General features: G+C 44.0%; 2 protein-coding genes across 3 annotated transcripts in view; one reads left to right on the forward strand and one right to left on the reverse strand.

Annotated features, from left to right (window-relative positions):
• LOC115474627 (putative methyltransferase DDB_G0268948) overlaps positions 1-13311 on the reverse strand; it is a 68095-nt gene extending 54784 nt beyond the window's left edge. The window contains exon 1 of one of the 2 annotated variants that reach the window (XM_030210186.1): positions 13201-13311. The gene's annotated coding sequence lies outside the window, so the exon portion shown is untranslated. Of the gene's footprint in view, positions 1-8764; positions 8799-13200 lie in introns of those variants that run through there. The other variant, XM_030210188.1, reaches the window with a different exon arrangement.
• A 1021-nt stretch (positions 13312-14332) lies between these two features.
• Positions 14333-17066, forward strand: part of MREG (melanoregulin) — a 39674-nt gene continuing 36940 nt past the window's right edge. The window contains exon 1 of the mRNA XM_030209479.1: positions 14333-14736. Coding sequence (XP_030065339.1) covers positions 14645-14736 — 92 coding nt within the window. The 5' untranslated portion in view covers positions 14333-14644. The remainder of the gene's footprint in view (positions 14737-17066) is intronic.

Genomic DNA, 17066 nt, shown 5'->3' on the forward strand with positions numbered 1-17066 from the left:
AACATTATTTTAACATTTTCTTTATCCCCCCAACGCAACACACCATACAACATCTTAACATTGTAAAACTTACAGCCACTGTCTCATAGGGATTTGCCCTTCAGCGTGTGACCTAGTCAATACTGCTTGTCTCCACCATATCCCTTTTTTTGTGGGAATCCATATTTCTCCACTCGAGTTTTCACCCAAGTGAGGAGGTTATCCATTCTTGAGCCAAGTCTGGCGTTGAAAAATTCTTCCATCCGTTGCTTGTTTGTATCCTTAGGGTGGCCGGGTATTGCAATACAAATCGTTGTTTCTTTTCTACCAGCAGGGTGCAGATTGGTGTAAAGGCCCTTCTCCTTACTGTCAATGACGCTGAGTAATCTTGGAATATTCTTATGGGCCCTCCTTCAAACTTGGCCTCTTCTTTATTAGCTTTGTATAATCTGAGGACTGCTGCTTTCTGGGTATAGCAGTGAAACTTTGCTATAATCACTCTGGGTCGATTTTCTCGAGGCACCTTTTGGCCTACCCTATGTGCCCTGTCCAAGTGTATTTCGCCCCCCTCACAGGCCTCCAGGAATCGCTCTACCAGCCATGTCTCGAGGGTTGCTTTGATGTGGCTCTCTGCCAGCGTTTCTGGAAATCCCACGAACCTTAGATTTTCCCTCCGTGCGCGGTTCTCGAGGTCATCCAACTTTTCTTGATATTCTTTTGTTAGCTGTTCCAGCCGTTTCATGCTTGCTCCCTGCTCAGCCTGGATATCCTCTACTTCAGAAACTCTTGCTTCCAGTTCACTGGTTCGTCGGCCCAACTCCGTTGTGACCGCTGTAATCCCGATGATTTGCTCTCAGAGTTGGGTGAAGCGAGAATCAAGCGCGCGTACCACCGCATCAGTGATTTCCAATACCAGCGATTCACTTGGCGCCTGTGTATGGGGTGCCAAACCTGCTAGATTTTAATGCAGAATTGCTTTTTACACTTCTGTGCTAGTGATTTTTGAAAATTTTTACTTCTGATGTTATAAACTAATTAGATGCAAAAAGAAGCAAAGTAAAACTGTGCTAAAGCATGGGGTCCTTTTACCAAGCCACACTAACCAGCTTATTTTCGAAAGAGAAAGACGCCCATATTTCGACCCAAATCAGGAGATGGGCATCCGTTTCCCGTGGCCGCCCAAATCGGTATAATCGAAACCTGATTTTTGGTGTTCTCAACTGCAGTCCGTCACGGAGACGAACAAAGATCATGGGGGCGTGTCGGAGGCATGGCGAAGGCGGGACTGAGGCGTGGTTATCGCCTGAGGAGAGATGGGCGTCTTTAGCTGATAATCGCAACAAGAAGGGCGTTTTTGACGAGAATTTGGTCTGCTTTATTTGGACCCTTTTTTTCAGGTCCAAGTCCCAAAAAAGTGCCCCAACCGACCAGATGACCACCGGAGGGAATTGGGGATCATCCCCCCTGACTCCCCCAGTGGTCACTAACCCCCTCCCACCAAAAAAAACCCACTTTACAAACTTTTTTCCCAGCCTGTATGCCAGCCTCAAATGCCGTACCCACCTCCATGACAGCAGAATGTGCTCTATCCTCTGACAGCCTTTCCCTAGTTGTGATGTGGGTCTCAGGTGAGTGTGACACCTTTTCTGTTAAGGGCACTGCAGAGTCACATCAGCAATGCATTGTGGTGGGTGTAGGGTATTGGGCTCCATGATTCCACTAGCTTGTGTTAAATGCTCACGATGTTGGTAGTTGGTAGGCTCTACTCCCATGGTGCTTTTCCCTCTGCTTACTGGGTCAGAGTGTGCCCTGTTTTGTTTCCGGTAGTCCATGAGGTAGTGGCCATTTTTGTAAGCCAGTTTCAGATCCCATTCATGTGTTAGCCACGTTACAGCACTTAGTTCTTACCTTGAATGTTGCTGAAAGAGGGCATTGTACACCATTCTGCCATTCTGCTAATCTCAGTACCAGCGAGACTCGTTGCCAGTGGGGCACAACCTCTGATCTGCAGTTAACTGTGAGTAAACATGCTTATTCAAATAAAGGAAAGATAAGAGACTGTCGGACTGACATCAAGTCAGCATTCTATGTTTTGGCATCTCTGATCCAGCTGTTTTTTCAAATGAAAGTGATCTTCTTTATATTCAATTGCAGGACATTTTATATGTGTTCATTACACTTGACAGTGAAGGACTGTTGTGTAGCCCCTGAAGCAGCCCTGTTGTGCGAAACACGGCCTGTGTTGGGCTATTTGTGTGTGTATATTCCATTGGCTTTTACTAATAAATTACGTTTTGTTTTGTCAACGATCTGCTCCATTTATTTTCCAAGAGGTGTCCTTGGACCAGAAAGCCTCTGTAAGTTGATATGGAAGTAAGGTAATGAAGATATTAATCTGCAAATGAACCTTTTCTTGAGACGGGAAAGCGGTAGAATTAGAGGACGTGAATTGAGGTTGAAGAGGGGGCAGACTCAGGAATAATGTCAGGAAGTATTTTTCATGGAGAGGGTGGTGGATATGTGGAATGCCCTCCCGTGGGAGGTGGTGGAGATGAAAACAGTAATGGAATTCAAACATGAGTGGGATAAACGCAAAGGAATCCTGTTTAGAAGGAATGGTTCCGTGGAATCTTAGCGGAGATTGGGTGGCGACGCCGGTAACTGGGAAACAAAACCGGTGCTGGGCAGACTTCTACGGTCTATGCCCTGATCGTGATTGGATAGGGATGGGCTGAGTGTAAATTTTAAGGGGCTTCGACGTTAGGTTCAGAACTTAGTACCAGAAGAGTGCAGGGCAGACTTCTATGGTCTGTGCCCTGAGAATGGCAAGGACAAATCAAACTCGGGTAAACATATAAAGTATCACATACCATGTAAAATGAGTTTATCTGGTTGGGCAGACTAGATGGACCGTACAGGTCTTTATCTGCCGTCATTTACTATGTTACTATGTTCAAAGTTAAAACAAAAGTACAATTAACTACTGTCAGGATTGCTGGACATACTTAAATTGATGAAACCAGCTTCTGACTTCTGAGAACTCCCCCCTCCCTCAGGAATCACTAAGGATGGCAAATGGACCAAATGTTGCCCAGCTGGCTGCTAGCCCTGTGTTTTCTTGATTACCCCTAATTAACATACCTATGTCCTCTCTGGGCATCTGGGAGCAGGGCTCTTGGTGAGAACAAAGAAAGCCAGACAGATAGGCTCCAGAACTGGGGGACTTCAAAGAGTAGAACCTGTGAAAATGGTCACCTTCCTTGCCTCAGGAAAGTACTCTGGAGTTTGTAAAGGAAAGAGCTGACAAACAAAGGCTGGGAAGAAAGGAAGTTGTTTTGATCCCTCTCTGTTCCTGTTAGATATACAGTGAAACCTCGGTTTTTGTTGACTTGGTTATCGTCTGTTTTGGTTTTCAACGACTGTTTCAGCGAAAACTTTGTCTCGGTTTTTGTCTGTTGCCTCGGATTTTGTGCCCACGTGACTGCACTGCGAAAACAAAGGGTGACCCACACGTTCTCCTGCTCAGTGTGGCGTTGTTTCCTATTAGCTCCGCCATGGGACCCAAGAAAGTTTCCAGAGCCAGCAGCCCTTCGAAGAAGGCCAGGAACACAATCGAGTTGAAGGAAATCAATGAAAAATTTGAGAGCGGCATTAAGATTGCTGAAATCGGCCGCATGTACAGAAAGTCGCTAACCACAATAAGTTCCATTGTGGCAAAAAAGGAAGCAATAAAGGACGCTAATAAAGCAAAAGGCGTGAATGTGCTAACGAAACAGAGATCGCAAACAATTGAAGATGTCGAACAGTTATTATTAATTTGGATCAATCAAAAACAGTTAGATGGCAATTCTGTTTCGGAGGCAATCATATGTGAAAAGGCCAGACTGTTGTAAGCCGATCTCATCAAGAAAATGCATGGGGCAAGTGCTAGTGTACTTAGAGGCATATTTTCAAAGCACTTTGGGAGGCTAAGTTCCATAGGTTTCTATGGAACTTTGGGAGGCTAAGTGCTTTGAAAATGAGCCTCTTGGTGATTTTAAGGCCAGCAGAGGGTAGTTCGAAAAATTCAAGAGGCGCACTGGCATACACAATGTTACTAGGCACGGCGAAGGTGCGAGTTTGGACAAGTCTGGGACCGAAAAATTTGTGTCCGAATTCAAAGATTATGTAGAGGCTGAAGGATTCATCCCCCAACAAGTCTTCAACTCTGATGAAACTGGCCTCTTTTGGAAGAAAATGCCAAAGAGGATGTTCATTACAAGAGGAGGAAAAGGCACTGCCAGGACATAAGCCTATGAAAGATAGGCTAACTCTTTTGTTGTGTGGTAATGCTAGCGGTGACTGCAAAGTGAAGCCCTTACTGGTGTACCATTCAGAAACTCCTAGAGTGTTTAGCAGAAATAATATGATTAAAAGTAAATTGTGTGTGATGTGGAGGGCAAACAAGAAAGCATGGGTCACGAGGCCAATTTTCATTGAGTGGATGAACGAGTGTGAAAAAATACCTCCAGGATAATCAGTTGCCCCTTAAGTGCCTACTGCTAATGGACAATGCTCCTGCACATCCTCCAGGTTTGGAAGACACATTGTTGGAGGAGTTCAGTTTTATCACAGTGAAGTTCTTGCCCCCTAATACCACACCACTCATCCAGCCCATGGACCAGAATGTCATTTCAAATTTCAAGAAACTGTACACAAAAGCAATGTTTCAAAGGTGCTTTGAGATGACTTCAGATACAGAATTGTCCTTAAAAGAGTTCTGGAAAACACATTTCAATATTCTCAACTGCATTAGCCTCATAGACAAGGCTTGGCAGGGAGTGACATTCAGGACGATGAACTCTGGCTGGAAGAAATTATGGCCAGGATGTGTGCATGAGAGAGACTGTGAAGGGTTTGAGCCTTCCTCTGATGACCCTACACATGTGGTACAGTCAATTGTTGATTTGGGGAAGTCCATGGGTCTGGAGCTGAGTGGTGAGGATGTGGAAGAGTTGGTGGATGACCACAGTGAAGAATTCACCACTGAAGAGCTGCAAGATCTTCACCTAGAAGTTAAACAGACGGCAGATGAAAACGTTGCTTCAGATGAGGAGGAAGAGACAGGCGAGAATGTGCTTTCTTCAGAGATTAAGGACATCTTCTCCATGTGGAGTAAGGTATAGGAATTTGTGGAGAAAAATCACCCAGACAAATCTGTTGCATGTCGTGTCTGCAACTTGTTTATTGATAATGTCTTGCCCCATTTTAGGCAAATCTTAACGAGGCGGCAGAAACAGACCTCTTTGGACAGCTTTCTTGTGTGACATGGGTCCACTGACTCTGAAGCTGGTCCTACTGCCAAAAGACCAAGAAGGGAAGGAACCTAGATAGTGCCTTGATACCGTAAATGCCATGTTAAATGTTGTTAATATTAAACACTATATTTATTCTCTATAAAATGTGTTTTGGTATGTATTTTGTAGTGTCTAGAACAAGTTAATTGGATTTACATTGACTCATATGGAAATATTTGCCTCGGTTTTCATCGGTTTTGGATTTCGCCGATTGTTTTCTGACGGATTATCGACGAAAACCGAGGTTTCACTGGCAGTTTTTCTCGCTTTTTCTCTCTCATACCCACATACATCTTCAGCCACCAGAGCCCCTGGCACTGCCCCCCACCCTTTCTCCTTCAGCCCTACTCAGAGCACATGGCTCTGCTTTCTTAGGCTCTTTCTTTCTTTCTCCACACACACACACCTTCAGCCTTACCTCAAGGCTTCTCTCTTTCTCTGCACCCCCCCATTCTTACCTTTCTCTCATTGATTCCCATCTAAACCCACACACACACAGATACCTGTACTAAGTGCTGTGAGCCAGGGCCGTGCCTAGGGTCTCTGGTGCCCCCCTGCAGACTATCAGTTGGTGCCCCCCCCCCCTCCTTACACACACGGAGCTCACAGCTGCATGTCTCTCTTTGCCAAACCATCAGTTGCTCTCACTCTGTTCCTGGGCAGATTTCTAACAGGAGCTGATCATCCAATCAGAGAGCTCTATTTGAATGCAGATTAACATACAGACACTCTATTGGGAATTTTTAGTCAAAAACACTAGATAAACCCTTCATTTTTGGATCAAACTTCACAGTTTTGATCAAAGCCATGCCTTAACATTAAGGCTGTAAACATTTGCATCAATTTTTACCCATAAATATGCAAATGAGAACCTCCCAAGAACGGACTAATTTGCATATGATTTAAACAAATCTGAGCATATGACTACCAAGTACAGACTCCCAGCACCTGAATTATGCAATTAGATTTAATGCAAATACTTTTAAAACTTAAAAAAAAGCAATCAGATTTTGACTTACCAGCTCTTCCTTTTTGAAACTACTGTTGAAACCATCAGCCAATGAAATGGCTTTTAGCTGTAGATATCCCAGAATACCTGAAAATTATGCACACATCATGCCCTCCTCTCGGTGTACATGATGCTCAGAAAAAAAAAACTTTGAACCACTTACAGGTTTTAACAATTACACTATTTATTTTTTATTTCTCCCCAGTCTCACTTGCACACCTCCCTCCAAACCTGTTCTCTTTAATTTGAATGTTGTTCACTTCAAGCTCACCCCAAATGAGAAGTTGTTCCCACACCAAAGACATATATAGCACTTGTTGTATTCTTTTAAGCAACTTCAGCAGAGGTGTCTGCCTCAGATAGCACTGCTGGGCTGCCTTCACTTTCTGATGCGGAGGGGGAAGGGCAGGGGAGAGAGGAGAATCACAACTACAGGTAAAAGATTTTGCAAGTGAACGGACCTGGGCGGCGCCCTCCAGAGGTCGGCGCCCCCCTGCAGTGCTTACCCCGCTTACCGTGTTAGCACGGCCCTGCTGTGAGCCTATATATGTACATACAATGTACTTTCTATATATATCCAAACCCGTGTGGATTATGTATTCTTTGGGAACCCACTGCCTCTGTGAACTGGACACGGGACCATCCCTAGACAACGAATGCTGACAACTACTACTACGGTTTTTAGCATGAGGTTTTGCTTTGCTACTTTTTGCATGTAATTAGCTTATTACATTTGAAGTTAAAAATAAAAAACCCTTAAAAATCAAATAGTGATTTTTAATGCAGTTTTTACATGAGACTATGCTGTCTTTTGATGTAATAAACTGCCACCTCAGCAACCATAACCTTCTCTGAAATTTAAATGCTACCTCGTGGTGCTACAAGTTTCATTATTGGTCTGGACATCAATAAGTATGTACAGGTGTATTCTCAGTTTTTAAAGCCTTTTTTTTCAGTTTTTTTTTCTGTTCTTCTTGTAAACTGCTGAATATTTAGTCTGCCCCAAGCATAGGAGCCAACTTTTCAAAATGATTGGGGGTGCTGAAATTTATTTTTTTTTTACAGGTGGTGCATTCCCCACCCCGCCCCCTCCTCTCCCCCCTCCCCCCTCCCCTCCCTCCTCTCCTCTCTCTCTCCCCCTCCCTCCATGTTCCAGGCCCTCCTTCCCTCAGAGTTCCATTCCCACCCTCCCTCCTAGTTCCAGGCTCCCTCCTCCCTCCCAGTTCCAGGCTCTCTCCTCCCTCCCTTCGAGTTCCAGGCCCCCCTCCCTTCTCTTCTTTCCCTCCCTCCCTCCCTTTGAGTTCCAAGGCCCCCTCCCTCCGAGTTCCAAGGCCCCCCCTCTCAGTTCCAGGCCCTCCCTCCCTCTGAGTCCCAAGGCCCTCCCTCCCTCCAAGTTCCAAGGCCCCCCCCCTCCGTTTGAGTTCCAAGGCCCCCCTCACTCTGTCCGAATTTTATGTTTGAATCATTTTTATTAGGAAATAAAGTAAAGTCACATGTCTCAAAAATCCTTAACAACATTCCTAAACGAGATCATGCATATCTAGCAATAAACTTTAGCCAAATTTTAGAAACATCCCCCCCCCCCCCTTTCCCCGCCTATCTCCTATCCCTCCCCTGTTCCTCTTCTCTCCCGGGGTTCTTCATCCCGTAAAATGTCAGATTTTTTTAAAATTAAGGTACGGTGTAGGTATAGCCCTCAAACTCTTCGACTGTCCATGCTGTGTTCAAACTGCAGAGGATTAGACTGGGCATAGTTCACAGATGTTTACATTCAAAGCCTGCTTTTGAGCTGTAGCACGATCATGGGACACCATAAAATAAAGTTATTTTCAAAACCAAAACACGCTTTTCACATATGTATACAAGTATTTTGCTGCTCATTTAAAACCTTTTGAATGAGACTGTTTTGTTGTCCTTTTCACGATGGACTTTCCTGGTCAAATATTCCGAGTGGGTCTTTCAACTTAATAGGTTGTGCAAACTCCACTAGTGGGCTCATAGCCCCCCCCCCCCCCCCCCCCCAAACAATGCTAATACAGCTGGCTGGTCCGTTTTTGAAAATTATAACATATATCTTCCAAACACAAGCTTTAGCTAACACATGATCTCAAGGACACTTGAATTATAATTGAAATAAAAGACGCATGTTGAAGAATTGTTAATAACCATTTCTATATCCTTAATCTATTTCAGTAAATTGAACTATTAAAGCGCTGCAAAATTTGAGCAGTTTAGATTTTAATAGATGTTCCCTGAAAGTTACTCAAGCACAGAAGTTTTTCTTTTAAAGTCCGCTTTTTAACATATTTTAAAATTGGTTTTGATGTGTATTTTCAAACAAATAGCAGTCACCATTTCTCCCCTCTTTCCCCCCTTACCCTTAAAAGACACATATGAAAGGCAGTCAGCTCATAGAGAATTTTAAAAGCCCTCTTTTTACCTCGTCGGTGAAAAGCGTGCACTGCTGCAGGTTCGTTGCTTCAGCCTTCCTTTCTGTCTCTCGGCTCTGATCCCGCCCTCAACAGGAAATGAGGGTTGGACCAGAGCCAAGAGACAGAAAGGAAGGCTGAAGCAACGAACCTGCAGCAGTGCACGCTTTTCACTGACGAGGTAAAAAGAGGGCTTTTAAAATTTGGACGGGTGGAGGGCGGGCCCTGGAATCGGAGGGAGGGAGGGACAGCCGGACGGCCCTGGAATCGGAGGGAGGGACGGACAGCCCGACGGCCCTGGAACTTGGAGAGACTTTTAAAATTCTGGCTGGGCTGGAACGAAGGGAACTTCCGGTGCTAAAAATATTGGGGGTGCTCGAGCACCCACAGCACCCACGGAGTCGGCGCCTATGGCCCCAAGTATGATCTTGGGAGTAACATTGTTCAAATCACTTTTGCAAGATTCCAGATTCCATTTTGATGAATGTTAACTGGATCTCTTACCTGCAAAAGAAGGTTGTGGCTTTGTATCTTTAACATAATGTTTGCTCTGCTTGATCCCTTTTCTAGATAGGTTTGTATCTCTCATTTTATCAGACTAAACAGAGAGGGACAAGTTAAGTAGTTTGGGTCTCAAATGTAACCATTAAATTTGTATAAGCAATCCTCATATGCATAATTCTCTAACATAGTACGCTAAGATCTGGAGCAGGATTGTCCAAGACTGGATTTCTTTAGAAGTCTGTTTATTGTTTGAATGGCTTTTTCTATTAAGCCATTTGATACAATAAACAAATAATGAACTTTGATGAGGTATGCAACCCACTACTAAGGGGTTAAATTAGCACAAATCTGAAACTTGTGAGGAGCAGCGCCAATCACCAAGACTTCAGTGTTACATGAACAAAGTCCCATGCCTTCCAAATATAGATTTCCAGTGTTTGACTACTGATTTACTGGCGATACCCTCTAAGAAACTCCACGTATTTTGAATAACAATTAACCAGGTAGTTATCTAGCCTGTTGAGTTCAAATAAGCATGTTCCCTTGTTTTTGTCAAGGCCTCTTTGGAACTTCATATTTACTTACTGCCTTTTTGAAAGAATTCACTCAAGGCGGGGTACAGTAAGACTAAATCAAACATAAGCAATAGACAACTACAGAAGTAAAAATATTCAAATAACAATAACAAAGTACGGCATAGTATACTACTTACAATGTCAACACATACGTAATAGAACATTTTAATAGACAGCATAGGGTAAAAGCAAAGATGGAACATATAGATAGGTAAGACAGTAAGAGGAGTTAGAAAATAAGGCAACTAAGTTGCACATGAGGTCAGAGAGACGACTAAATGTTATCTCAGCTAGGGTAGGAGTGGATAAACATGTTCTGCTGCAGTATGCGCAGCCCATGTCAAATGGCAAGAGAGGGTTTTTTGTTTTTTTACATTGGTTTCTAGATACTTGCAGGGCAGGTGGAAATAACAGGCAGATGCTTCTCTTCCTCGTCAGAGGGAGGGATGCCAGCTGCGGGCAAGAACAAGAATGAGGGCTACCAGGAAGGAAAGAGGCTGAAGCACAGGGCGATGCAGGATAGCTGATGTCTTGGATGAATCTTCAGTCATACACCCTGCCAGTCAGGTTTTCAAGATATCCACCAAGAATATTCGAGAGAGATTTGCATGCAGATCAAGTAAAAAAAAACAAATAAATAAATGAGAGGTGGTTTTATTCAAACAGTTACTCGACATGGCCCTCAGGTTGTGTCAGGGATAAAAAGACTAAAAGGGGGTAAAACTAGGCATACCCGTTATAGATAACATATCAAATCACTTAACACACTTTTCAACTTGACCTGATCCACTCATACCAGCAGCAGTAGAAACTCTTTGGTCTCTTAGCAAGGACAGTGCCACAGTCAGAGCTGTTTTCTTTTGCTCCTGTACCACCACTACTAAATTTTCAAGAAGGTACCAGCTGACCCAAAACTAGCAGCACTTTTTTTTGTATAGTTTTTTTTTGTATAGCAACCATACAAAAGAATTGTACCTGCCATTAGAAACAGAGGGAATTTGCTCAACAGAAGCAGAGGTAATTTGCTCAACTAAGCGTTACAAGGCAAATTCCTTTCAAAACTGTACTCTCACTCTCGTTTATAACCTTTCAGATGCACTACAGAACCAAAATAGAATTTTTATGTTGCTTCTTTCATTTGCAAAAGAAGACACTTCTTTCTATTGCATGCATATTCACTGTGGATAACCCACATATTCAGCAGACTGCTAAAACCTGTTGTTTCTTTCTCTATAATATCAGCAAAATTCGCCCTTTCCTTTCTGAGCACACTACCAGAACCCTCATCCACACTCTCATCACCTCTCGCTTAGACTATTGCAACTTGCTTCTCACGGGTCTCCCACTTAGCCATCTCTCTCCTCTTCAATCTGTTCAAAATTCTGCTGCACGACTAATATTCCACCAGTGTCGTTATGCTCATATTAGCCCTCTCCTCAATTCACTTCACTGGCTTCCTATCCGTTTCCGCATACAGTTCAAACTCCTCTTATTGACCTATAAGTGCATTCACTCTGCAGCTTCCTCAGTATCTCTCCACTCTCATCTCTCCCTACATTCCTCCCCGGGAACTCCGTTCACTGGGCAAATCTCTCTTATCCGCATCGTTCTCCTCCACTGCTAACTCCAGACTCCGTTCCTTTTACCTTGCTGCACCATATGCCTGGAATAGACTTCCTGAGCCGGTACGTCAAGCTCCATCTCTGGCAGTCTTCAAATCTAAGCTAAAAGCCCACCTTTTTGATGCAGCTTTTAACTCTTAACCCTTACTCACTTCTTCAGAACCCTTATTTTATCATCCTCACTTTAATATTCCCTTATCTCTTGTTTGTCCTGTTTGTCTGTCCTAATTAGATTGTAAGCTCTGTCGAGCAGGGACTGTCTCTTCATGTTCAAGTGTACAGCACTGCGTACGTCTAGTAGCGCTTTAGAAATGATAAGTAGTAGTAGTAGACTGGCTGGGTGTGTCCCAAGGGCTGGGTCAACAACTCCTGCTCCAGCACCATTGGCTGCATTGCAGTGGCGTACCAAGGGGGGGGGGGGGGCGGTGGGGGCGGTCTGCCCCAGGTGCACGCCGCTGGGGGGGTGCCGCACGCCGGTCAGCGTTGTTCGTTTCCAGCATGGAAACGAACGACGCTGACTGGCGCGCGGCACCCCCCCCAGCGGCATGCTCCCGGGGGTGAGGGGGTTCTTTCGCCGGGGTGGGGGCGCGCTGCACGGGGGGGGGGGGGCGCTGCAACTGGGGGGGGTGGGACGCATCGGCGATCCTCCCCGGGTGTCAGCACCCCTAGGAACGCCATTGCTGCACTGGGTAATTGAACTGTGGAGCTGTGGGGAAGTAGCTACCCTAAATACCTTAAACAGAAATCCAGATAGAGCATGTATTTTTGCGAAGATGCCATTTTTTATGGCACCCGCCAGCAATGCCATACTCCTTGGGTAACTGCTAGCATCACTGGGGAGGGAGTTTCTTTTTTCTTTATCCAGCAATTTACTTGTGCTCCTTTAGGCTTCAAGCTTAATAGGAACTAAGGCCATAAAACTTTGTTTCTAGCTCTCAAGGATTTTTAAAAAAATTAATTAATTGATTTTTTACTCTCTAGTTACTTTAGTCTAGAGGCATATTTTCAAAGCACTTAGCCTTCCAAAGTTCCATAGTCCTCAGCTGTAGGCCATGCATTAGGGCCTATTCTGGAACTCTACAATCATGGGCCCTAAATCTGGCTGCTGGGAATGACCACTGACCACATCCTATCTCCAGCCCCCCCCCCCCCCCAACTTATCCAGACAACAAAGCCTTGAGCCATGGAATGAAAATACATCCCTCTGGGCTACCCAAGAAATATTTTAGAAATAACTCTAAATACAGTCACCAGGAAGAATGAAGCCAGCCAACGACCTCTGACTTTGGCATACCAGGCTTTAAAGTTCCCCTTAAGGGCCCATCGGCCCCATCCTGCACGCTGGATGTGTAGCCAAGTTTCAGCTTGTTTCAGCAGGGGAAGTAAAAATCCCATATCTGGAACTAGACACTGGCAGGTTATCAGTTTCTAACTTATTCTAACCTAGACCTTAAAAGAGTAACCAAGACTGCCAACAATGTTAGAAAGACTAACACAATGAGACTGTAACACACATTTAATATTCAAAGAGAACAAAAGATCCTAAAACTGTAACTTGTAGCTACACAGTGCACACTACATAAGTTTTACAGGAAGAGATCCTGTGGGAATCCTGGGCTGAGTGATGATTACAGAATCCATATGCAGTGTTCTTTTCCAGAAATATTTACACAGTTCTTGGCAACAATGAAGAATACTCCTTTGAAGTCTGCTTTAAAAGTGAAAAGGAAAAAAAAATCATCTTACAGTAAATATCCGCTTCAGGATCTGGGACTGACTCCAGGCTCAGACTCTCTCTCACCCGTGGGCTTCTACAGCTATACCACGGCACAGCAAACTGCAGCTGCCTGCAGGAAGAGCAGCGAATGTAATCTAAACTCCGCCCCCTTACAGTAGGTACTTGCAACGTAAAGTTGGAGGCTGTGACCCAAGGAGATTAGTTAAACAGGAGCCGAAATGACATCATAAAACGTTGAAGCCAATTAGGATAATCTCTGTTTCCCCTTCCCCGCGCAGCCGTCATCGCCATACACTCAAAACAAAGCAAGCAAACCTATGAGCTGGTGCATCCACGTTGTCGTTCCTTATTGTTGGTAACATTTTTATTTAATCTCACTTATATTTTCAAACATGCCAGCTTGTGATTCGAACACGCAGCCTTCTGATGTACACAGAGGACGTATAATAACGGAATAACTTTTCATAGGTAGAGTAGTAATTTGTTATAAATCAGAATCATTGTGTCATTTGGAGGGGCTGATTATAGGGACATGAATTAGGCTGAAACCTGGGTGCAGTTAACATCTTTTTTCCTCTGCCTAGATCAAAATAGAAAGATGGTTTGTGGGAACTTCCTCCTTTTGTTTTCTGGAATGCAGTGGTTTATTATAAAAGTGCACTTAATATTGTTGATCACTACTATTTACTACAGGTTGATATACAGCAGAAGTTAACCAAGTCGACTTCATGCTTTCTAATATAATTTAACAGCATTTTTCTCAGTTATTACCCAAATGTGAACACAATTATAATGTTAATTAAGTTTTCGATGTTACTGAATTCTATTCTTCTGTATCAACTTATTTCCCAGTTTTGGCACAGTACACGCCATCACAAGGACAAAATACAAGAAAAGCATTAGGGGCTTATAGCCTATTTAGTTATGTTTAAACAAATGAGTTTTTGACTTTTCGCAGATGGACCAAGCAAACAGCTCGGGGGATCCCCGCTCTCTTTTGGCTTCTTAGAGGGAATACTCGACGAACCTGTCCGCTGACTTTCGCAGGGTTTAGTATATGAGCCAATTGCCAAACCTTCACTGACTATACAGACAACAGACACAGTGCCAGAGACCTGATCATCTGACCTGTGAGAAAGAAAGCCGAAGCGCAGGCGCTGTGCGATACCCACCGTGACCGGGTGCAGCCGAAGAAGCACAGGCGTAAAACGGAGCTCTCGCCTGGTTACGGGATGCGACCCGTTGCCTCGAGTAACGCGCATGCACACTTGCCAGCTGGGGCCGCGAGCTGTGCTCACGAGGCGAAGTGATTGTCAGTGGTTGCAGGCAGAAGGAGCGCTGTTTGCAGCTGATGAAGCGATTGCTGCGGTGTGAAGTTTTGGCAGCTGACAGCCGCGTCTCTGGCTGCTTGAGTGGCTCGTTAGCTCTCTGGGCTCTGTGAACGGCGAATCCATGGGGCTAACGGAGTGCCTCTGTACTGCCTTCTGCTGCTGGAGGGGCCGGTGTTGCGCAGAGCCCTTGCCAGAGAAAACGCCATTGGTGAGGTAGGACGAACAAACCCCTGTGCTTAAGGTCTTTTTTTTCTGCTCTGATATTGCCCCTCGTTACACTGTAGCTCGAGCATAGAATCCGTTTTTAGATCCTCATCCGACTGAGTAATCCATCTGTATTGGATCCTGTCCCGCAGGGGGAAAGTGCACCTGTGAGTCGCAAGTAGTGGCGGTGGGATCGGGCAGAGTCATTTTTGTATGGAGAGTAGTATATGATTTTACAGCATCCATTGTGCTGTTATTCTTTAAAATAAGCTGTAGCATAGCGAGCATATGCCGCTGTTGCACTTTCTTAGATCCAAAGGAAGTCCAGAATTCGAGAGAGCTTCCAACTTAGTCCAAAACTGCAGCGATTCAGTCACTGAAGTAATCCTAGAGCAAACCGGTTTCGTTGTAGCAGGGATGACACCTTGCAGTGAACCAAACCTGCCTGTGATCCAAAGATGATTTTTGTACAAGAGGTTTTCTGGTATCAGTTCTGTTATCCTGTTGTAAGTCTGTTAAGACTTGGCTATTTAAATTGTTTTTTTAAGAAATAAAGAACAATTTGCAAATGGCACCATTTTATGTAACTAATACATTAGTGACTAGCATCTGAGAACTAAACTAGAAATTGGAAAATGAAGCCTTTCCTTTATGTGGGCCCCTTATGGGAGAGATTTATTGAATCATGCTCTCAGATCCCAGTAAGACCCCCTAGAAAGGGAGGGGAAAGAAAGGAAGTGAAGACATGCGTTGTACCAACAATTTTTCAGCCAAGGTACAGCAAAATGAACTAAAATAATGTAAAAAAGAAATAAAGCTGTAAATAAAAATACCATTACTGGCACATCACAGATTATGCCAACTGATTCTTTTGCCGGCGTCTTGCTTTTAATATACCTAAAATTATCTACAGTGAAGCCCCGGGATACATGACAGACTTGATCGGCTTACCAACTAGAAACACATCAGAATCAACACGATCATATCTAAATCTCCACTACCCAAGCTGCAAAGGCCTTAAATACAAATCAACTTACGCATCCAGCTTTTCCTACATAAGCACACAATTGTGGAACACACTACCAAAAGCCTTGAAAATGACATACGACCACCTAAACTGCTGGAAATCACTCAAAACTAACCTGTTCAAAAAGGCATACCTCACCTATCCAACGTAAATACCTGATCCCTGCAACACAACAAAACTGAAGTACGTAATGGACAAAACTCAACTCTTCTGATGTACGTTTCCCCAATGTAATTTTTCTTACTATAACATCACTTTGTATTTGTTCTCACCGGAGTCTGCAAACACCTCTCCGGTACTACCTGTTTCCCCGAAAATAAGACATCCCCTGAAAATAAGGCCTAGTAGAGGTTTTGTTGAATTGCTAAATATAAGGCCTCCCCCGAAAGTAAGACCTAGCAGAGTTTTTGTTTGGCCCCGATGGGACATGGACACAGAAACCTTAATTTTTTTCGCTGCAACCCAAAGATGAAATAATCCTACCTAATAAAAAGCACATCCAACGCTCTGAAGCCGCCAGCATTGCAGTGAAGCCTGAAGCCCTGAAGTGTTCATCGGCTTCATAATAGCTCCGCACTCCACTCGCTAGCCCCGTCCTCGGAGCACAGCTGATCACAACAAAGTTGCTCATGCTGTTCCGTCCTCCCGCCCCTTGTGTCGTGTCACTCACTCAGTTCCTCGCGCTGCTCAAAAAAAAATGTCATGGGGGGCAAGGGGTCAGTAATGCGGAGGGGGGTTAAAATCGAAGGGACGGGGGAATCTGCAACTCCGTGGGAGGGGCGTGGGCAGAGCTTCGAAACAAGCAGGACTGGTTGGAGGTGGTGTTGAAAGACGTTGAAAAAAAAAAAAAGGAGGAGAGCAACAATAAATGTGAATTCTTCTTCCTGAAAAAATAAGACATCCCCTGAAAATAAGACCTAGCGCATCTTTGGGACCAAAAATTAATATAAGACACTGTTTTATTTTCGGGGAAGCAGGGTATGTAAGCCACATTAAGCCTACAAATAGGTGGGAAAATGTGGGATACAAATGTAACAAATAAAAATAAATGTTGCAAAGATTATGTTGCTGAATGCAGAAAATCAATATTTGCAAAAGTGTGTTAGCCTAAGTTTTATGGATCTGGGCCATTAAAATGATTTTTCAACATTTATGCTCTGCATTTATTTATTTATTGCAGGAGTGAGAAACCACGGTCCTTGAGGGTCACAACCCAGTCTGTTTTTCAAGATTTTCACAATGAATATGCATGAGATTGACTTGCATGTACTTCTTCCATTGTATGCAAACAGATTTCATGCATATTTACTGT

Source organism: Microcaecilia unicolor, chromosome 7, assembly GCF_901765095.1.
Source record: "Microcaecilia unicolor chromosome 7, aMicUni1.1, whole genome shotgun sequence".
Classification (NCBI taxonomy): domain Eukaryota; kingdom Metazoa; phylum Chordata; class Amphibia; order Gymnophiona; family Siphonopidae; genus Microcaecilia; species Microcaecilia unicolor.